General features: G+C 43.8%; 1 protein-coding gene and 2 long non-coding RNA genes across 3 annotated transcripts; 2 read left to right on the forward strand and 1 right to left on the reverse strand.

Annotated features, from left to right (window-relative positions):
- Positions 1-379: 379 nt before the first annotated feature.
- On the reverse strand, positions 380-21913 carry LOC137317942 (uncharacterized). Its single transcript, XR_010961789.1, has 3 exons — positions 21428-21913; positions 20994-21077; positions 380-464 (listed from the first exon to the last, which is right to left on the reverse strand). It is a non-coding gene; the product is annotated as an uncharacterized lncRNA (long non-coding RNA).
- Positions 1437-8406, forward strand: LOC137317936 (uncharacterized). The gene is made up of 4 exons (XR_010961781.1): positions 1437-1740; positions 1834-1924; positions 2282-2367; positions 5898-8406. It is a non-coding gene; the product is annotated as an uncharacterized lncRNA (long non-coding RNA).
- On the forward strand, positions 12013-12387 carry LOC137317934 (histone H2A type 1-C-like; the record flags this gene model as incomplete). The annotated part of the gene is made up of 1 exon (XM_067980936.1): positions 12013-12387. A coding segment is annotated over exon 1 (375 nt), but the record flags the coding sequence as incomplete, so codon positions are not given.
- Positions 21914-23799: the final 1886 nt, after the last annotated feature.

The raw sequence follows: 23799 nt of genomic DNA on the forward strand, positions 1-23799 counted from the left end.
TCAAAATTTGACGATGATACCAAATTGGGGGGTACAGTTAATACAAGGGAAGAATGTGTCAAAATGCAAGAGGACATTAATAAACTTGCAGAATGAAGAATAAGGTGCTCACATATTGTTTGGATAATAAGTCTAAACAGGATAGAGGAGCAATGGGATCGAGAGCTACAGATACACAAATTACTAAAAGTGGCAAATAAAAGTAGCTTCGCCAGCGTTACCGTCTGACAAAGACACTCGCTCTCAATCTGTGAAAAGATAATGACCATGAACTGGGACTGAAGCCGAACACATCCTCAGTTACAGTGCGGCCCGGCCCGGACATCTCCTTCTCCCTGTTTTATATCTGTAAACAATTTTACAACACCAAGTTATAGTCCAGCAATTTTATTTTAAATTCACAAGCTTTCGGAGGCTTCCCCCTTCGTCAGGCTTCCCCCTTCGTCCCACCTTCATGTCCAGCACTGGAGAGAGAGAAACAGTATCAGTCTTACACTCCTATCAGTGTCTAAATCACGCACACTAGCAATATCCACCTTCATATTCAGCACCAGCGAGAGAGAGGGAGGCAGACACGGTGAGAGAGACAGAGAGCGGTGAGACACAGTGACAGACAGACGTAAACCGTATTAGTTCCAGACTGACCGGTAAAGTTCCGTTTTATGCAGAAAGATCGCGTTGGAGAGACAGAAGATGCAATCTAATCTCTCACTGATATTATACAAGGGACAGACACACTATTAATCCCACACTCAGGGACAGTGCAGAGTGACAAAAACAATGGGCCACATTGAACCCTCTTTTGCCTGTTGTACCATCTGAAGTTTTGCAGCTCAAGGCTGTTCGATATTACTCTTAGTAACCGAGAATTTCACTCCGATTAAATTAATCTGGGTCTGTTGCTGTCAGATATTAATCCTACACGGTCCCAGCAAATACACCAACTCCCACTTTCCTCCCATGTTTCTCCAGGATTGGTTTGAGAAATCCTCCCTCCAGTTTCGGAGTCACACGTTTATTTATCAGCAGAGGGGCCAAAATTGAACTGGATCCTTTGGCTTATTACACAGCCGCCCACTTTATCTATGAAAGGCTCTTTACCATCAAAAGATATTGACAGGAACAGCAAGGATGGAAACATCTCGTTTAATAGTTAGAGATTGTAAAGTCAGTCTGGATTCCAGCGTTAGGCACTGGTGGAATCCCATCTTTTTCCCATTCTGGTGCCTGTTCCTGCACTGCCTGTGGACCCCATTCACTCTGACCTTTCCCCCAGCCCCACTTCCTTTGCTCAGACTCTGAAAAATTCCAATTGGGGAAAGTTTCCATCGATTTTTGTATTGGGAATTATACCAGATATCTGCGCATGCGTGATTCAGCCCAGCCCCCAGCGCTGGTTGTTGGTGAACAGAAGAGCGCATGCGCGCTCCCCTCCCCCAGCTCGGCCTGTGGGCGCCATTCCCTCAGTGAGCGGAAGAAGATGGTTTAAAACAGCGGGAATGGAGAGATCACGGCCCCCGGGGGAAGGGAGCAAAGAGCAGCCTCGTTACAGCAGCTCATCGCTTCGGGACCGTGTCCGCAGATGGGCTCAGATCGGCATTGAGTCCGGGGGAAGGTCAGGGGGAGTCCGGGGGCTGTTTGTCAGAGGCAGAGTGGATCAGGAACTGGTCCAGGAACATCGAGTGAGCGGGGGAAGGGAGTGGTGATTCTCTGGCTGTTTGTGTACAGGGTGTGTCCAGGGTAAGGGAGAGAGAATGGGAAGAAACTGCTATTTGAAATCGTTGCCTCTTTCTCTCCCCAAACCAGTGATGAATGTTCCTGGTTTATTTCCAGTCTCACCCCATTTATTGTTCCTGGACAGTGAAGAGTGGAAACAGAGCCGGACAGTAAGGATGTGGGGAGTTATTAAAAGAGCAGGCACCAGGTGAGAAGTTGAAGGACACATTTTAAACAACGGCTGTTTGCTTTCAGTTGAACGGTTAATCCCCGGGTGAGGGGCTTAGAAACCTGACCCGAACATCGGGTAGTCCCATTCATGGACCAGTGCAGGGGTTGGGTTGTGTCTGGATGTCTCCAAATTGTTATAAAACAGCCCAACACACCTGCTCTGCAGAAGCTGAGTGCTGCAGTATTGCAGTGTAGTCAGATGCTGATACTGTTTGTATCGCTGGTTTTCAATTGTGGATATTCAAAATAATTATTAACAGATTTTAAATTGATCACTTTTGTATTTTCCACCTCAACTGTTCTTGAGTTACAAGAGATACGTTTCTTTTTACAGGCAAACCCTTGAAGGAGCCAGATTCAATGTGAAATTTCGTCCACCCGAGGCAAAGGAACAGTGCTGCCAACTCCTTCTCACACACAGTATGTATATTATCACTCACAGAGCACGGAGACACAGACAGCTCATCAGTTCCACAGTCTCAGACAGCAGAAGTAGTCAGTCCCACACTGATCCCAAAGTTCCAGAGACACATTTTCAATCCAACAGTCAAACAGAACAGGTGAGGCAGACTCTGTTCCATTTCTCCCGAACTCAGTCCCGCTGACAGGTAGATACAAAAATCCCAGTCCAAAGTCTCGCTTTCAGATTGTCAATTTCACAAAAGGGCAACATTAGCCATGAATTAAATACCAGATACCCCGAGATTCCAATTGAATACTAGCCCAGAACTCACACACACACGTGAGTTTAATACATGCAGTATCCATTCGAATAGTGTACCATTCGAATACAAATTACCTGTCCAAAACTCATGTATAGTATCAGATTGAGAAATGCTGTGACAGTATAACCTGAGAAACAAATTAGATACCAGTTTATACTACACTCATAGTATGAGATTTAAAGATACATTATCAATGCTATCAGCACAGACTGAGATACACACTACATACCAGTCCAAAAATGTTACAAAATAAAATGTAATAATGCAGTATCAATTCATTTAGTGCAGACTGATCTACACATTATATAGCAATTCAAAAATGTCACCATGTCAGTTTGAAAGATATATTATCATTCACAATATTACTCAAAGAGATACAGATATAATAGTAGTCCAAAAGCACACAAATTATCTGATTAAAACCTCCAGCAACAAATCCTGAAGTTTATCCAAATTTACCAATTAAATAATGAAAAATATTATTTAAACATTGAGTTATTAAAGCTACAGTATTGAATACCATAAAGTAATCTGAGAAAATAATTACATCCAGATACAGAATGAATCTCACATTCACACACAGTACCAGAGATGGCAGATACAGAATGAACCTCACACTAACACACAGTACCAGAAATTGACAGATACACAATGAATGTCACACTCACATTACTGCAGACTGAGTTACACATTGCATACCCGTTCAAAGATCTCATAATGTCAGATTGAAAGATACTGTATCAATTCCATTAGTTCAGACTGAGCTACATATTAGATATATTGGTAAATACTCATAGAGTATTTTACTGAAATAAACATTATCAATACCTTTGGTACAGATTGAGCTACACATTATATACTAGTCCAAAAACCTCATAAAAGATCAGACTGGAAGATACAGCTTCAATTCTATTAGCACTGCCTGAGCTGTACATTACATCCCAGACTGAAAATCCCATAAAATATTCGACTGAAACAGAGAGTATCGATTCCATGAGTGCAGACTGAGCCACACGTTATATAGCAGTCCAAGAATCTCATAATATATCAGACTCAAAGATACAACATCAAATTCATTAGCACAGACTGAACTATATGTTACTCAACAGTCCAAAAATCTCATAGAGTAACAGATTGAATGATTCAATATCACTTCCATTATTGAAGACTGAGCTACACATCACATTCCAGTCCAAAAATCTCATACAATATCAGACTTAAAGATACAGTATCAATTCCTTTAGTGCAGGATGAGCTACATATTACATACCAGTCCTAAAATCTCATAGTGTTAGACTCAGATACAGACTTAATCCCATTATTGCAGACTGAGCTACACATTACATACCAGTGCAGTAATTTCAACAGAAACAGACTGAAAAGTACATTATCATTCACAATAAAGTTCAGAGATTAAGATGTGGCATTACTCCAAAACTCACACACGTTGTTTGATTAAAGAAAACCGGAAAGTGTATCCATATTAACAAATTAAATATTCGAAGAACTGTATATACTCTAAAGTATTAAAAATACAGTTTCAAATCCGATACTTTTATCTGAAATAAGAATACAGAATGAATCCAGACTTGCACATTGTCTCAGAGACTGAATTACAGAATGAATACCACACTGAGATAAAATAGCAGAAAATGGCAGATATAGAATGTATCCAACACTCACAGACAGTACCAGAGACTGACAGGTACTAGAGATGGACAGATACAGAATGAATCCAACACTCACAGACAGTACCAGAGACTGACAGGTACTAGAGATAGACAGATACAGAATGAATCCATCACTTATATGTAGTACCTTAGACTGACAGATGCAGAATATACCCTACGCTCACACTCAGTAGTGGAGACTGATAGATACAGAATGAATCCCAAACTCACGCACAGTACCAGAGACAGACAGGTAGAGAATAAACCCCACTCTCACACACAGTCCCAGAGACAGACAGATACAGAATAAACCCCACTCTCATACACTGTACCAGAGACTGACCTCTACTGGACGTAAGCGAGAACTGTAAAAGAACGGAACAAATTCACATCATCTGTCATGGTTGCAGAAACAGGACAATGCAATGTGAGGAATGTCTCTGTCTGTAACAATTACTCTCGTATTTTTGCACATTGTGATAGTGAAAAATGAAGACAATTGATTTATAATAAGGTTTTTGTTTTACTCATTCGATAGTTGTGAATTTACCCCTTTATATTTCAGTGTACATTGCACAGTATTTCTCTCTGGTTTCTCAGGACACGATTTACATTGCTCCTCTACCCCGTTTAGACTCTTCTTTTCCAAGCAGTATATGGCCTCCTTATTCCCCCAAGTGAAACGCACCACCTCACACCTTTCTATATTGAAATTCAATGGGAATTTACACGGCCGTTCTGTATGCTTATTTTGTCACAGTCTTCCTCAGAATAGACAATACCCCCTAAATTAATTAGAAGAATTTAACACAGCATTACAAATATGTTTGGTCTAACAAAATGTACTTGCAGCACGTCTCCATTCCTCGTTTTTATAAATCCCACTCGTGCAATATAATGTGAAGAATGAGTTTATCTTCTGTCCCTCTCTCATCTGCAAACTTCAATGACCCGTGGTTTGGGGACATCTACTGGCCGGAAGCAGAACTGCAACAATTCGGAACAAATTGCTGAAACCGGATAATGTGCAGTGTGAGAGTGTTTGTGATTGGTGGCAGGAATTAAATCTGATTATTCATATCTGCCCATTAACCTTTAGTGTTTGTTATTGAACATTGAACAGAGCCGGACAGTAAGGATATGGGGAGTTAGAAAAAGAACATCTATTGCAGGCATCAGGTGAGCTGTTTGAAGGACAAATTTTAAACAGTGGCTGTTTTGTTTCGGTTTAATGGTTAGTCCCATGGGAGAGGTGATTAGAAACCTGACCTGTACAAAGTTTCCCGCCCCATCGGGTAGTCCCATTCATGGATCAGGGCAGGGGTTGTGTTGTGTCTGGATGTCACTAATTTGTTGTAAAACAGCCCAACTCACCTGGTCTGCAGAAGCTGAGTGCTGCAGTACTGCAGTGGAGTCAGACACTGACACTGTTTGTATCGCTGGTTTTCATTTGTGGATATTACAATGATTATTAACAAAGAGATTCAATTAATCACTTTTGTATTTTAGACTTCACCTGTTGTTAAGTTACAAGCGATATTTTTTCTTCCTGCAGGCAAATCCTTGAAGGACCCACAATCAATGTGATGTTTACTCCACCCGAGGCACGTGGAGCAGTCAGTGCAGCCAGCTCCTTCCCACACACAGTAGGTACATTAACACTCACAGAGCACAGAGACAAGGACAGGTCACCAGTCCCACAATCTCAGACAGCAGAAATAGCCAGTCCCATACTCATCCCAATCCAGCAGTCAAACAGAGCAGGAGGGACTGACGGAATTTCCAATTCACAACAACTCAGTACCGCTGACCGGCAGATAAATAATTCCCAGTCCAAAATCACACCCAGTATCAGATTGAAAGGCTCTGTGTCAATCTCACGTTAGTTCAGCCTTAGCTACAAATTAAATCCCAGCTAGAACTGACACATGGGACCGATTGATAGGTACAGAATGAATCACAATAATGTACCCCGAGATTCAAATTAAGTACCAGCCCACAACTCTCACACATTATGAGTTTAAAGATGCAGTATTTATGACCACATTGTACACTGAGATACAAATTAGATACCAGTTCAGATGTTACCCAAATTTGACTTACATATTTGTCCAAAAACCTCATAGTGTCTGAATGCAATGTCCATTTCAATTCCTTTACTGCAGACTGAGGTACACATTAGATACCAGTCCAAAATTCTCATGCAGTATGAGACTGAAAGATATAGTATCAATCCCATTAGTGCAGACTGAGCTACACGTCACATACCAGTCCAAAATTCTCAGTGTCAGGTTGAAAGATACAGAATCAATTCCATCAGTGCAGATTGAGCTACACATTATATACCAGTCCAAAATTCACATAGAGTCTCGTACTGGAAGATACAGTATCAATCCCATTAGTGCAGGCTAAGGTACACATTAGTTACCTGTCCAAAAATCACATTGTGTCAAACTGAAAGGCACAGTATCAATTCCTTTACTGCAGACAGAGGTTCACATTAGATACCTGTCCAAAAATCACGTACAGTATCATAATGAAATATACAGTATCGATTTGATTAGTTCAGACTGATCTGCACGTAACATACCAGTGCAAAAATCTCACACGGTATCAGACTGGAAGATACAGTATCAATCCCATGAGTGCAGACTGAGGTATACATTAGATACCAGTCCAAAAGTTACATTCAGTGTCAAACTGAAAGATACAGTATAAATTCCATTAATGCAGAGTGAACGACACCTTACAAACCAGCCTAAATATATTACACAGTAACAGACTGGAAGGTACAGTATGAATTCCATCAGTGCAGACTGAGCTACACATTATATACCGTGCAAAAATCTCATACATTATCACACTAAAACAATCAATATGAATCCTATGAGTGTAGACAAAGCTACACATTACAAACCAGTCCAAAAATCTCTTGCAGTGTCTGACTGAAAGTTAGAGTGTCAATTCCATTTGTACAGACAGAACCACAGATTACATACCAGGTCAAAAATCTCATACAGTGTCAGCCTGAAAGAAACAATATCAATTCCATTAGCCCAGACTGAGCTACGCAATAAATACGAGTCCAAAAATTTCACAGCAAAAGATTGAAATGTACATTATCTTCAGAGTTTAAGATGTAATCCTACCACAAAACTCACACACGTTGTTAGATGAAAACAAAATCCAATAGTTTATCCATATTGACAAATTAATTCTAGACAAAAGATTTGTATATATCAATGAATTAAACAAACAGTTTCAAGCACTCTACTGTAACCTGAAATAAGAACACAGAACGAATCCAGACTTGCACTTTGCCCGGAGACTGAGTTACAGGATGAATCCCCCACTGAGATAAAATACCAGAGACTGACAGTCACAGAATGAATCCCAAACTCACAGATAGAACCAGAGATTGACAGATACAGAATGAATCCCACATTCACAGACAGTATCAGAGACTGACAGATACTGAATGAATCCCAAACTCACACACAGTACCAGAGACTGACAGATACAGAATGAATCCCACACTCACATTCAGTGCCAGAGACTGACAGATACAGAATGAATCCCAAACTCACACACGGTAGCAGAGACTGACAGATACAGAATGAATCCCACACTCACAGATAGCACCAGAGACTGACAGATACAGAATTAATCCCACACTTACATACAGTACAAGAGACTGACAGATACAGAATGAATCCCACACTCACAGACTGTACTGGAGACTGACAGATACAGAATGAATCCCACACTCACAGACTGTACTGGAGACTGACGGATACAGAATGAATATCACACTAACATACTGACTGACAGACAGAGAATTAATCCCACGCTCTCATACAGTCTGACATCTACTGGACATTAGTGAGAACTGTAACAGAGCGGAATAGTTCACATCATCTGTCGTTGTTACAGATTCAGGACAATGTTCAATGTGAGGAAATAGTTTCTCCCTGTAACTTTTGCTCTCGTATTTTTTTCATATTTTGTCAGTGAAAAATTAGACAATTGATTCATAATAAAGTTTTTGTTTTGATCGTTCGAAAGTTGCCCCATTATATTTCACTCTACATTGCACAATATTTCTGTCTGATTTCTTATGACACGATTTATATTAATTCAAATAAACCGAACTGAAACAGAAATAAAAACTGAGCGCAAATCTGAAAGTTTCAACGGCGACCGTCAAAAGTGAAAGGGATAAAATATAGAAAAAATTAAAACCGAAAATGCTGGAAAGACTCAGCAGGTCCGGCAGCATCTGTGGAGAAGGGAAGCTCGGGTTAACGGTTCAGGTCAATGACCCTTCTATAGATCAGAAAGGTTAATCCGACATAATGTAAATAAGGAACGGGAATCAGCAGAGGGAAAAACTTCAGAAAATCAATTAATTTCACAAATCCGGGCAATTGTGTCCTGTATCCATCGTACAGATCAGGGCAAATAATAATACAAAGGAACAGTTAAATTCAACGTTATGGGGGAAGAAATGAAATTTAAAAGTATTTTTTATATAAATTGGACAAGTTTGGAAACATTATCGCTCTGAACATCATCAAATTCGGTTCCAGTCTTGGTGTTTCTGAATTCAGCGTGCTGGGATTCAAACCTGTTGGAATTAACTGCTTGGAAGGCTGCTATACTCACCATTATAGTGCCTTATTTCACTGGGAGGGAGAAATCGAGTGTTTCTGTGGAATTTCGGACTGAATTGCTCCAATTGGTTTTCTGGCTCTTCAATCACAGACAATAAATCGTTCCCAAACATCAGCCCCTGAACCGACACAACAAGCTGGTGGAATTTCTCATTCATAGATATTAAATAAGGGGATGGCAAAAGCGAATAGGAAGAGGTTAGGAAGAAGTCACAAAAACAATTAGGGAAGCAAACAGGAACCACGAAATCAAATTATCAAGGAATATAAAAAGTAAAAGTAAATTATTCTACAGTCACAAAAATAATAAAATGAAAATCAGAATATCTTGAGGGCCACTAAGGGATTCACAAGATAAACTCACAGGTAACGTCAGCGAAATGCCACAAATATTGAATTATTACTTTCCCTCAGTATTTACCCGGGAGATTAACAGGGTGAACATGATATTAGAGGAAGAGGTCAATAAAGATATCAAGGCATTTAAGTTGGAAAGGGTGGTAGAACTCCTGGTCCAGATGGATTGCATCCGCACATATTAAATGAAACAAGGGAAGAGATAGCACAGGCATATATAGGAAAAATCATTGCAGAAAGGAATAGTGCCAGAGGACTGGATGACAGTTAATGTAATTCTTATATTTTGAGACAGGAGATAGATCAAATCCAGGGAACTAAAGACCAGTTAACTAAAGGTCGGTGGTAGGAATGATCACGGAATCTTTTACTCACTGATGCAATCGAAAAACATCTAGAAACCAAAAATATCATATCGAAGAGTCAGCACGGATTTCAGAAAGGGAAGGTTTAATAGTTTGGCAGAAGGTTTGACAGTTTAAATTACAGTACAACATAACTTGTCTACTTTTCAATTCTATTCCTCTAGAATGTGCTGTGTTTGCTTTCTATGGCCTTATCAACCTGTGTTGCTACTTTTAATTATTTGTCAATCTGTACCCCTAAATCCCTTTGCTCTTCCACCCCTGTTATTTTCCAAGCAGTATGTGGCCTCCTTATTCCCCCGAGCAAAATGCACCACCTCACACCTTTCAATATGGAAATTCAATGCCCATTTACACGGCCTTTCAGCAAGCTTATTAAACTCTTTTTTTATTTTTGTATTTTTCCTCAGTATAGGCTATACCCCCTAAATTAATTACAAACATTTAATACAGCATTACAACTACTGCTTTGTCCAATAAAATGTTTTCCATTCCCCGTTTTTCTGAATACCACTCGTGCAATATAATGTGAAGAAAGAGTTTATCTTCTGTCCCTCTCTCATCTGCAAACTTCAATGACCCGGGGATTGGGGACATCTACTGGCCGGAAGCAGAACTGCAACAGTTCGGAACAAATTGCTGAAACCGGACAACGTGAAGTTTGAGCGAGTTTGTGATTGGTGGCAAGTATTAAATCTGATTGGTTTCTTCTGATATCCAATCAAATCGATAAAGGAAAAATATTGTGTCATCAGTTCCAATCACGATCATTGCCTTCCCTCATCCCTCATTAGCATAGGGCTGTGGGGCTGCCTCTTTAATCTGAGCTCGGAGCGGATTTGGTTCATTTCTGAGTCTGAAATTGATTTTCAAAATGCCTGAGGACAAGAAAGCAGCTCTTAAGAAGGGCGCCAAGAAAAGCTTGAGTAAAGCACCAGCCAAGGGCGGCAAGAAGCGGAGAAAGGCGAGGAAGGAGAGTTACTCCATCTACGTCTACAAAGTGATGAAGCAGGTTCACCCCGACACCGGCATCTCCTCCAAGGCCATGAGCATCATGAACTCCTTTGTGAACGATATTTTCGAGCGCATCGCCGGTGAGGCTTCCCGCCTGGCCCATTATAATAAACGCCACACCATCAGCTCCCGGGAGATCCAGACCGCAGTGCGCCTTTTGCTGCCCGGAGAACTGGCCAAACACGCCGTGTCGGAAGGGACAAAGGCGGTGACCAAGTACACCAGCTCCAAGTAAAACTCCACAATGTACTGAAAAAAAAATAAACACAAAGGCTCTTTTAAGAGCCACCCACAGTCTCTCTGGAGAAGCTGTACCGACCCCTCTGTATGGAATCATTTTACTGTAGATAGTTTGATACCAACTGTCTCTCTATAACTCTTGTGCTTTTGTAATTTCTCTTGAAATCTGGAAGATTCTCATAATCACTGCCATGTATAATCTGTGTGTCGCTTTCTATTTAATCCCAATAACCAAAAACGTGTCCCTGATCCTCTCATTCCCGTTCATATTCCGTCCCTTCCTCCACATCTGCCCCTTCAGAGCCGTCTCAAGGCAATGGATTAGACTTCATTTCTTTCTCCTTTTCACGTTTGTTTGTTCATTATTCGGGAATATCACTTTGAGAACCGCAATCCTTTGAAATGCAGCAACCCTGAAAGGGACGTCACACTGAGAACAGAAAAGTCGAAAGACTCTGTCACTGTTCGACTTCTGACACCAGGAGTCTCAGCTCCGGTTTCGATCGCGCTGCAGCTCCTGTGAACAGGGATCAATCCACAATCTGTGGTTTGTTACTTTTACAAAGATTGAGCTGGAATCTGTCCCGTTACAAAATGGGACTTTATTCCCGCCGGATTGAAAGCGAACGGTGAATGGAGCCGGATTTTAAACGGATTGTTAAAGATTCAGGAAGTTTTGACGGGAAATGTGGAATAACAGAGTATAAGCAGAGAGATTTTTAAATCTTTGTCTTAAGGCGACATTATTTACTAAATCCGCTTCTTGTGCTGCAAATATTTTGGCGGGCTTTTCAAATTTCAAAAAAACGGTTCAGTTCGGTATTTTCCGCCCTTTTCTCATTGCCGGCTATTGATTGGCGAATAAAACAGCTCTCTGATTGGGATGTTAGCTAAACCAATGAGATTGACAACAGATTGACCAATTACAAGTGCCCTCACTTTACTCCTCCAGAAGGTATAAGAAGGGCGAGTGCGGGAGGATTTCGTCATTCATCGTGAAATTGTTTGTGAGATTGTGGAAATGGCTGGAAGAGGAAAAACCGGCGGTAAAGCTCGGGCCAAGGCCAAGTCTCGCTCATCCCGGGCCGGAATGCAGTTCCCTGTGGGCCGTGTTCACAGGATCCTGCGAAAGGGGAACTATGCTGAACGTGTGGGTGCCGGAGCCCCGGTCTATCTGGCTGCTGTGCTCGAATATCTGACGGCTGAAATCCTCGAGCTGGCCGGCAACGCGGCCCGCGACAATAAGAAGACCCGTACCATCCCCAGACACCTGCAGCTGGCCATCCGCAACGACGAGGAGCTCAACAAGCTGCTGGGACGGGTGACCATCGCTCAGGGCGGGGTGCTGCCGAATATCCAGGCCGTGCTGCTGCCGAAGAAAACCAGCAATGTGAGCTCCAAGAGCAAGTAAATCGGCCAAGATTTAATCTGATAAACCCAAAGGCTCTTTTCAGAGCCACCCACTGTATCTGTGAAAGGGCTGGTTACTGTCTGAAGAGCCTGACCTATTGATCACAGTTATCCCCGGTCGAAGTTAATATATTACATCACTATCGCGGTTAAAGGAATGGGAGCAAATGTAAGTCACCGAACATATGGGTGACAGGTCAACGGGAGTTGGAGGGAGTTAGAATAGGACAACCGCGATTTGGAGGAGTTCATGTTTACAGAGGAAGGAAGATAGGAAGCTGACCAGGAGAGCATTGGAATAGCCAAGTCTGGAGGTATCAAGGGAATGGATGAGGGTTTCAGCACCAGATCAGCTGAGGCAGGGGCGGTGACGCGCGATGTTTCATAGGTGGAATTAGGTCTTGGTGATCGAGCGGATATGTGGTTGGATGCTCATCTCAGGGTCAGATAGGACACAAAGGTTACGAACGGTAATATTCCGGCTCACACAGTGGCCAGGGACAAGTCTCTGTCCATCCCGGTCCCTGAATCTATCCAGTCCCCAAACAGGACCTGGGTCTGTCCATCCCGGCCCCTGAATCTATGCAGTCCCTCGACAGGACCTGGGTCTGTCCATCCCGGTCCCTGAATCTATCCAGTCCCCACACAGGACCTGGGTCTGTCCATCCCGTTCCCTGAATCTATCCAATCAATCGACAGGACCTGGGTCTGTCCATCCCGGCCCTTGAATCTATCCAATCCCTCGACAGGACCTGGGTCTGTCCATCCCGGTCCCTGAATCGATCCAGTCCCGAAACAGGACCTGTGTCTGTCCATCCCGGTCCCTGAATCTATCCAATCCCTCGACAGGACCGGGGTCTGTCCATCCCGGTACCTGAATCGATCCAATTTCACACTGACTCCAGCTCTAATTCAATTCATAATAGCCACAAATGACCAATCTCCATCCATCCATGTCCCTGAATCTATCCAGTCCCCAATGACCTCAGCTCTGATTAAACACATTGTACCCACACAGGAACTGTCTCTGTCCATTCCGGTCCCTAAATCTATCCAGTCCCCACACAGGACTTGGGTCTGTCCATCCCGGCCCCTGAATCTATGCAGTCCCCTCACAGGACCTGGGTCTGTCCATCCAATACCTGAATCTATCCAGTCCCCACACAAGACCTGGGTCTGTCCATTCCGTTCCCTGATTCTGTCCAGTCCCAATGACTTCAGCTCCAATAAACACATTGTACCCACACAGGAACTGTCTCTGTCCATCCCAGGACCTGAATCTATCCAGTCCCCACACAGGATCATTCTCCATCCATCCCAGTGCCTGATTCTATCCAGTCCCATACTGACCGAAGTACGGAAATGTATAGAGTGCCTTCCACACCGATTTATGTTTATTGGACTATTGGGCGCCTCCTGTCAGCTACAAATCTGAAACTAAAACTGTCCCTCTTCCAACGGTTCCGTAGCGGCATTGATTGATTTTATTATGATAGTGATTGTATTGGAACTGTAGTGTGCCTCATTTATTGAATTTAAATTATATATTCCGCCTTTTTTTCTGGAAATCCTTGAATATCAAGCCGGAGTCTGTAAGGATTGTGTCTGAATTTGTATTTCCTATTTGAGGCTGGTGAAAATTTTATAAAGGACGGTAACTAAATGCTGGAGGCGGAGCTTGAAGTTTCACGTCCGCTTGTCCGTCATTCTAAGCCAGTCTCCTCCTCTCCCGCACTTCATGCTCTGTCTGTCATTCAAACACTCCTCCCCGCCCTCTCGGATATGTGCCTTTCTCAACCAGTTCGGGGCGGGCTTGATAAATACAGAAGAAAGGCGAGAGTCTTTCATTCAGCAGCGATCTGAGTGAAGAATCATCATGTCTGGCAGAGGTAAAGGAGGCAAAGGACTGGGCAAAGGCGGAGCCAAGCGGCACCGGAAAGTGCTTCGTGATAACATCCAGGGTATCACCAAACCAGCCATCCGCCGCCTGGCACGATGTACAAATCTCCAGAGAAAGGGGGGAAAGGCGTGCCCAACGTGGCCCTCATCCTGATGGCCACCTTTGTGTGCGGCTGCATCAAGCTGTGCATAGACCCTCAGTACGCAAACACAAAGTGTCAATACGTGCTGAGGTTCTACCTGTCCCCGGTGTTGAGAAGGATGGGCCTGGCCACGCTGCCACGGAACGCTCCGTCCAGTTGGACCGTTCCGCCCCACCTGTGCTTCGTGGAAAGGTTTGTGCAGGAAAACACCTTTGACCACAAGGCGATCAGCAAGTGGTCCGCACGTAACGTCCTCGAGACCCTGAGGGAAAAGGAGATGGTGGATCCTGTCGGTTGGTTCCCCGAGCAGACTGTCAATGTCATTTGGCAGAACGCCTCATCGCCAGAGCTCTCAAACAAGCACCAAGACCCAGCTTGGCTGGTAGTGAGAAGGGCCCTTCCCGTCAGATCCTTCATGCACTCCCGGGCTCTCAGCGCCACCGCGCGCTGTCCCAGAGGAGGCTGCGGTGGAGACGAGACCGTCACCCATCTCCTTATGGAATGTGCCTTTGCAAAGAAGGTCTGGAGAGAGATGCAGTGGTATCTGTCCAGGTTCGTCCCGAGCAGTTCCGTAACACAGGTTTCTGTGCTCTACGGGCTGTTCCCGGGGACGCACACTGAGACGGACATCAGCTGCTGCTGGAAGACCATCAACTCGGTGAAAGACGCCCCTCGGTCTGCCCGAAACTTGCTGGTCTTCCAGCACAAGGAGCTGTCCTCGACCGAGTGTTGCAGACTGGCACATTCCAAGGTCCAGGACTACGTGCTGAGGGACGCACTGAGGATGGGTGCGGCCGCCGCAAAGGCCCTGTGGGGAAAGGCAACCGTTTAGAGCCTTCCCGCCATTGTAAACCGAGGGGCTGCAATCAGGGAAAAACCCCCTCGGGCAAAATGTAAAATTCAAATTGCTGTAATGTACCTGTAATGAATCTGAAATGGACCAGAAATGAATCTGTAAGCAATAATCTGTGTTGAGTATGATGCAATGAGACACCCTAGAGTGTCATGAACTGCAATGATGTCCAATGTGTTCATTGTACTGCACTTAACGTAACCTGCAAATTGTATAATCTGTATTGTGTACGTTTGGAAAGTGATATGACAACTGTTTTGTATGTACTGCTGCAAATTTTATGAATAAAGTATATTTTTTGGAAAAAAAAATAAAAAATCCGCCGCCTGGCTCGCCGTGGCGGTGTCAAGCGGATCTCGGGTCTGATCTACGAGGAAACCCGCGGGGTGCGGAAGGTTTTCCTGGAGAATGTGATCAGGGACGCGGTCACCTACACTGAACACGCCAAGCGCAAGACGGTCACTGCCATGGATGTGGTGTACGCTCTGAAACGGCAGGGCCGCATTCTCTATGGATTCGGCGGCTGAACGACTCGACCCTTTCTAACCGGACACAAAACAAAGGCTCTTCTAAGAGCCACCCACCGCCTCACAGAGAGAGCACTGACCTGGGAACTGGTGCGGGGTTATGTGGGGCTGGGGAATAGTTTTATAATTAAAGAGTTTTCTGTGACACACAGTACGGTGAAGTGGGATCGGCGGCGAGCGGCACCGGTTACTGAGAGGGAACTTTCCCTTATTGAGTGCACTGAATTGTCCAGGGAACGTTACAAGTGAGTTTACCCCGAGCCGAATTCCCCACTCAGTGAATTGTTCCTTCACTCCAGTCGCTCTGTTTTGGTTCTATTTATCAGTCAGATATTGTGATGTGGGACCGGGGGTTTCCATGGGAGAACAGGTTGAGCTGAGCCGCTGTGATAAGGGCCCAGCTTGTGATATGGATTTTCCCTCTGACGGTTGTTTCTGACTCTGATACTGAGAGGGTTTGTGAAATTGAACCGTTTGAGCTCAGTCATTGGGGACCTGGAATTACCACAGGCCCAACTGGCAAAGCCAGCTCTAAACTGGGGCTACTTCTCATTGGTTGCTTTGCTAGAAAAATAATTTCCATAACCAATCGGAGAGTCGACAATAAGAAAACGGACAAATTATTGGCCACAATTGACCGATTTTTAAAAATTTGAAAAAGGCCGCCAATTTCAGTGTATGAAATAAGTGAATTACTCGGCCATGTCGTTTTTACACAAAGACTTAAAATCTCTTTGTAATAATGTTATTCCGTATTACACGTCCCAAATTCCGAGCGCTGTTTCAAAAACACATTGTCTATAACTTGCGGAATATAACCCCAATCATAGATTGCTGATATGGACAAATTTCACTTCTACCTGTAAAAATAACAAATTCCAGGTTATCAATTGATTCCGTTGCAGGGACTGAACAGGAACCATGTGTCCTGAAAACGGAATCATTGACGAAGCCTGAAAATGAGCTAATTCTTTTCTCCAATCGTTCTTTCTGGATTGTGACACTGCGGGGAACGTGCTGCTAATATGCGGGATATTAAGATCAGTAATTAATTACTTCAGAGATTGGCTCCACAGTGAGAAAGAGGAAGGAACTGAATTCTGATCCATAGCCCTGAAAGTGGTGATTCACGGGAAAACCAGGGGCGGTGTAAATCTGAATGAGAGCGATAGCAAAGCAAAAGGGAATTGAACGGACCCCGGATCCGAGTTCACTTTATTGGGCAGTAAATTCAACAGAGACAAACATTAAAATGGAGTAGTTTTACTGACTTTCTTTCAATTTATCTACCAGATTCAAAGGATGATGACAGAGTAAAGCAGCAATTCTGTATCTGTCAGTCTCTGGTGCCGTATGTGAGTGGGATTCATTCTGAATCTGTCAGTCTCTGGTACTGTGTGTGACTGTGGGATTCATTCTGTATCTGTCAGTCTCAGGTACTGTGTGAGTGTGGGATTCATTCTGTATCTGTCAGTCTCTAGTACTGTGTGTGAGTGTGTGATTCATTCTGAATCTGTCAGTTTCTGGTACTGTGTGTGAGTGTGGGATTCATTCTGTGTCTGTAAGTCTCGGGTACTGTGTGTGAGTGTGGGATTCATTCTGTGTCTGCAAGTCTCGGGTACTGTGTGTGAGTGTGGGATTCATTCTGTGTCTGTCAGTCTCTGGTGCTGTGTGTGAGTGTGGCATTCATTCTGTATCGATCAGTCTCTGGAACTGTATTTGAATGTGGGATTCATTCTAAATCTCTCAGTCTCTTGTCCTGTGTGTGAATGTGGGATTCCTTCTGGATCTGTCCGTCTCTGGTACTGTGTGTGAGTGTGGGATTCATTCTGTATCTGTCTGTCTCTGGTACTGTATTTGAATGTGGGATTCAATCTAAATCTGTCAGTCTCTTGTCCTGTGTGTGAGTGTGGGATTCATTCTGGATCTGTCAGTGTGTGGTACTGTGTGTGTGCGTGCGATTCATTCTGTATCTGTTAGTCTCTGGTACTCTCTGTGAGTGTGAGATTCATTCTGTATCTGTCAGTCTCTGGTACTGTATTTGAATGTGGGATTCAATCAAAATCTGTCAGTCTCTTGTCCTGTGTGTGAGTGTGGGGTGCATTCTGTATTTGTCAGTCTCTGGTACTGTGCGTGAGTGTGTGATTTATTCTGTATTTGTCAGTTTCTGGTCCTATGTGTGAATGTGTCGTACATTTTGAACCTGACAATGTCTGCTACTGTATGTGAGTGTGGGATTAATCATTTTTCTATCAGTTTCTTGTCCGGGATGTGAGTGTGGGATTCTTTCTATCTCGGCAATCGCTGGTTATGTATGAGTGTAGAATTCATTCTGTATCTGTCAATCTCTGGTAAAGTATGTGAGTGCTCGATTCATTCTATTTCTGACAGTTTCTGGTGATGTGCGTGAGTGTGGGATTCATTCTGTATCTGTCAGTCTCTCGGACTGTGTGTGAGTGTGGGATTCATTCTGTATCTGTCAGTCTCTGGTGCTGTGTGTGAGTGTGGGATTCATTCTGTATCTGTCAGTCTCTGGTGCTGTGTGTGAGTGTGGGATTCATTCTGTATCTCTCAGTCTCTGGTGCTGTGTGTGAGTGTGGGATTCATTCTGTATCTGTCAGTCTCTGGTGCTGTGTGTGAGTGTGGGATTCATTCTGTATCTGTCAGTCTCTGGTACTGTGTGAGAGTGTGGGGTTAATTCTGTAGTTGTCAGTCTCTGGTACTGTGTGTGAGTGAGGGATTTATTCTGTATCTGTCAGTCTCCTGTACTGTGTTCGAATGTAGGATTCATTCTGGATCTGTCCGTCTCTAATACTGTGTCTGAGTGTGGGATTCATTCTGTATCTGTCAGTCTCTGGTCCTGTGTGTGAGTGTGGGATTCATTCTGTATCTGTCAGTCTCAGGTACTGTGTGAGTGTGGGATTCATTCTGTATCTGTCTCTCTCTGGTGCTGTTTGTGAGCTTGGGATTCATTCTCTATCTGTCTGTCTCTGGTACTGTATGTGAGTGTGAGATTCATTCTTAATCTGTCAGTCTCTGGTCCTGTGTGTCAGTGTGGGATACATTCTGTATCTGTCAGTCTCTGGTACTGTGTGTGAGTGTGCGATTCATTCTGTATCTGTTAGTCTCTGGTACTCTGTGTGAGTGTGAGATTCATTCTGTATCTGTCTGTCTCTGGTGCACTACATGAGCGAGGGAATCATCTGGTTACTGTCAGTCTCTGATACTGTGTGTGAGTGTGGGATTGATTCAAAGCCTGTCAGTCCCTGGTACTCTATGTGTCAGTGTGATTCATTCTGAATCTTTCAGTCTCTGGTCCTGTGCGTGAGTGTGTGATTTATTCTGTATTTGTCAGTTTCTGGTCCTGTGTGTGAATGTGTGGTACATTTTGACCCTGACAGTGTCTGCTACTCTCTGTGAGTGTGGGATTAATCATTTTTCTATCAGTTTCTTGTCCGGGATGTGAGTGTGGGATTCTTTCTATATAGGCAATCTCTGGTTATGTATGAGTGTAGAATTCATTCTGTATCTGTCAATCTCTGGTAATGTATGTGAGTGCTCGATTCATTCTATTTCTGTCAATCTCTGTACTATAAGCGAGTGTGGGTTTAACTCAGCATCTGTCAGTCTCTGATACTGTGTGTGAGTGTGGGATTCATTCTGTATCCGTCAGTCTCTGGTACTGTGTGTGAGTGTCGGATTCATACTGTATCTGTAAGTCTCTGGTACTGTGTGCTGGTAAGATTCATTGTGTTTCTCTCAGCCTCTGGTAATGTGTGTGAGTGTGCGATTCATTCTGTATCTGTCAGTCTCTGGTACTGTATGTGAGTGTGGGATTCATTCTGCATCTGTCTGTCTCTGGTACTGTGTGTGGGTGTGAGATTCATTCTGTATCTGTCAGTCTCTCGGACTGTGTGTGAGTGTGGGATTCATTCTGTATCTGTCAGTCTCTCGGACTGTGTGTGAGTGTGAGATTCATTCTGTATCTGTCAGTCTCTGGTGCTGTGTGTGAGTGTGTGATTGATTCAGTATATTTATGTCTGGTGCTGTGTGTTAGTGAGATTCATTCTGTCTCTCAACCTCTGGTAATGTGTGTGAGTGAGATTGCTTCTGTTTCTGTCTGTCCCTGGTAATGTATGCGTGTGTGATTAATTCTGTATCTGTCAGTCTCTGGTACAGTGAGAATCTGGGATTCATTCAGGATCTGTCAGTCTCTGGTACAGTACAAAAGTCTGGATTAATTCCTTGTCTGTATTTTAATTGGAGATCAGTTGACAGTTTGGTGTTTGAAACTCTATCTTGTATATATAAACCTATAAATAGTTTTCCCCATAGTAGTTAATTTTGTAAATATCGTGCACGTTAGAATTTCTTGCTGCAGGTTTTAATGAGAAAAACTGTGTGCTTTTTGGACCGATATTAAACCTGTATCACAGCGAGCACGAATGGAATTAATACTGGATCTCAGTCTCAAACTGAGATTTTTGGATTGCTCTGTAAGGTGTAGCTCAATCTGCACTAATGCAATTGCTACTCTATCTTTCAGGTTGTCACTGTACGAGACTTTAGCACTTCTATGTAATGTGTTGCTCTGGATCTAATCGAATTGAAATTGTAACTTTCAGTTTCATAAAATGAGTGAGTTCTGAACTGGTATCTGATTTTGTTTCTCAGGTTATACTGTCTTTAAGAATCTCTCACTCTGATACTGTATGTGAGTTTTGGACTTGTATGTACTTTGTATCTCAGGTTACAGAATTGTGATGGATACTGCATCTTTTAATGTCATAATGAGTGTGAGTTCTACTCGTTATTTGAGATGAATCTTGGGTTACATTATTGGGGCTAATGCTGTATCTTTCAATTGGACACCGTGTGTCAGTTCTATCTGTTATTTAATTTCTAGCTTAGGCCACACTATTGGGAAATTGACACATTGCATTTCAATCTGATGGTGGGTGTGATATTGGACTGGGATTTATGGATCGACCTGGCAGTTGTACTGAGTTGGGTTGAAATGGAAACAACATCTGCCTCTCCTCTGACTGTTGAATTGAAAGTGTGTCTGTGGTACTTGGGATCAGTGTGGGACTGACTACTTCTACTGTCTGAGACTGTGGAACTGATGACCTGCTGTGCCTCCGTGCAATGTGTGTGATAATGTACCTACTGTGTGTGAGAAGCTGGCTGCACTCTTCCTTGTGCCTCGAGTGGAGGAAACATCACATTTATTCTGGGTCCTTCAAAGATTTGCCTGGAGAAAGAAAAAGTATTTCTTGTAATTGAAGAAGACATGAGTTGGAAAATACAAAGTGATCAATTTAATCTCTGTTAAAAATCATTATGAAAACCAGCCATACAAACAGTGTCAGTGTCTGATTCCACTGCAGTACTGCAGCACTCAGCTTCTGCACACCAGGTTTGCTAAAACAATTTAATGACATCCAGAAACAACCCAACGCCTCCACTGGTCAATGAAAGGGACTGCCCGATGGGGCAGGGACTTTTGTCCAGGTCAGGGTTCTCATCCCGTCTCCCATGGGATCAACCGTTCAACCGAAACCAAACAACCGCTGTTTAAAATGTGTCCTTCACACTTCTCACCTGGTGCCTGCAATAGATGCTCTTTGTATAACTCCCCACATCCTTACTGTCCGGCTCTGTTTCCACTCTTCACTGTCCAATAACAATAAACAGGGTGAGACTGGAACGAAACCAGGAACATTCACTACTGGTTTGGGGAGAGAAAGCAGCAATGATTTTAAATAGCAGGTTCTTCCCATTCTCTCTCCCTTCACCTGGACACACCCTGTACACAAACAGCCCGAGAATGACCTCTCCCTTCCCCCGCTCACTCAATGTTGCGGGACCAGTTCCTGAACCACTCCGCCTCTCACAAACAGCCCCCAAACTCTCCCTGCCGTTCCCGCGGACTCAATGCCGATCTCTGAGCCCATCTGCGGACACGGTCCTGAAGCGATGAGCTGCTGTAACGAGGCTGCTCTTTGCTCCCTTCCCCCGGGGGCCGTGATCTCTCCATTCCAGGCTGTTTTAAACCATCTTCTTCCGCTCACGAAGGGAATGGCGCCCACAGGCCGAGCTGGGGGAGTGGAGCGCATGCGCTCTTCTGCTCACCAACAATCAGCCCTGGGGGCGGAGCTGAGTCGCGCATGCGCAGATATCAGGTTTACTTCCCAAGACAAAAATCGATGGAAACTTTGCCCAATTGTAATTTTTCAGAGTCTGAGCAAAGGAGGTGGGTCTGGGGGAAAGGTCAGAGAGAATGAGGCCCACAGGCAGTGCAGGAACGGGCACCAGAACGGAAAACAGATGGGATTCCACCAGTGCCTAACGCTGGAATCCAGACTGACTTTACAACCTCTAACTATTAAACTGATGTTTCCAAACCAGCTGTTTCTCTCGGTATCTTTTGATGGTAAAGAGCCTTTCATAGTTAAAGTGTGCAACTGTGGAATGAGCCAATAGGTTCTGTTCATTCTTGGACTCTGTGCTGATAATTGAACGTGTGACTCCGAAACAGGGGGGAGGATTCCTCAAACCAATCCTGGAGAAATATGGGAGGAAAGTGGGAGTGGTGTATTTGCTGTGACCGTGTAGGAATAATATCTGACAGCAACAGACTCAGTTTATTTTAATCGGAGTGAAACTCTTGGTTGCTGAGAGTAATACTGAGCTGCAAGATTGCTGAGGGTACAAATGGAAGAGAGGGTTAAATGTGTGACACTGTCCCTGAGAGAGGGATGAATAATGTGTCTGTCTCTGAAATAATATCAGTGAGAAATGAGACTGCAACTTCTGTCACTCCACTGTTGTTAGCAATTGGAATGGAATATCTCCCTATTTGTTATTGGATGAAAACAAGCAATTACAGGTCAGTTTCTCTCTCTCTCTTTTGTACTGTAAATGGAGGTGGGATACTTATCTTGAGCGTGATACAGACACACTGAAAGGAACCGTAAGGCTGATACTGTGCCTGTCTGCATCTCTCTGTCTAGCGCTGTACGTGAAGATGTGATACTGTTTAAAATGTGTGAAACGGACACACTGATGGGAAGTGTGAGACTGGTACTGTGTCTGTCTGTCTGTGTCTCTGTCTGTATCACTCTCTCTCTAGCGCTGTACGTGAAGGTGGGATACTGTTTACTGTGTGTGAAACTGACACACCGATGAGAAGTGTGAGACGGATACTATGCCTGTCTGCCTTTGTGTCTCTGTCTATCTGTTTATCTGTCTGTCTGTCTTTCTCTCTCTCTAGTTCTGTACGTGAAGGCGGGATACTGTTACTGAGCGTAATATGGACACACTGAAACAAAATGAAAGACTGATTCTGTGTCTGTGTGGTGTTGTTGAGACGGTCACTGTCCTTTTACTATGTATGAGCCGGCCTGACGGTGCACTTAACTGTCTCCAGTCCTGTAAAGAAAGATGGAGAGAAACAGCCTCAGTAACGAGCCGTCTCTGGGTGTTGAGAATGGGACGGATAGGACACTAGTTACTATTGTCTGTCAGTCAGTTTAGGAGGAGAGAGAAACACAGAGAGACTGGAGGAGCCCAGAGCGGAAAATTATTATTATCGTCAGAACCAAACATATTCCTGTGTGCGAACAATCTAATAATGTAAAACCAGATGTGGATTATCACAGCCACAGTTGTGATTGGCTCCTGCCCCTGAATCTGGGGACCAGACACTGTGAGGAGCGCCGGCCTCAGAGTGTTTAACAGTTACTGAGCTGGGAAACTACAACTAACCCCCGAGAATCTGCAGCACAGGGCGAGCGGGGAGCAAAGCCTGTCCCTGGAATTGTCAATCTGGAGAACAGTTTATCCTGTGAATGTGAAGATGTGAACATTGTGTCAGAGAGAGTGTGTTAAAGGGGCGGGCGGGCTAGATTAATGTCACTGTGTTTGTGTGGCCGGTCTCATCGCCGGATTTCCGAGACCCTTTTGAGTAAACT

The sequence above is a fragment of the Heptranchias perlo genome, unplaced genomic scaffold, assembly GCF_035084215.1.
Source record: "Heptranchias perlo isolate sHepPer1 unplaced genomic scaffold, sHepPer1.hap1 HAP1_SCAFFOLD_64, whole genome shotgun sequence".
Classification (NCBI taxonomy): Eukaryota; Metazoa; Chordata; class Chondrichthyes; order Hexanchiformes; family Hexanchidae; genus Heptranchias; species Heptranchias perlo.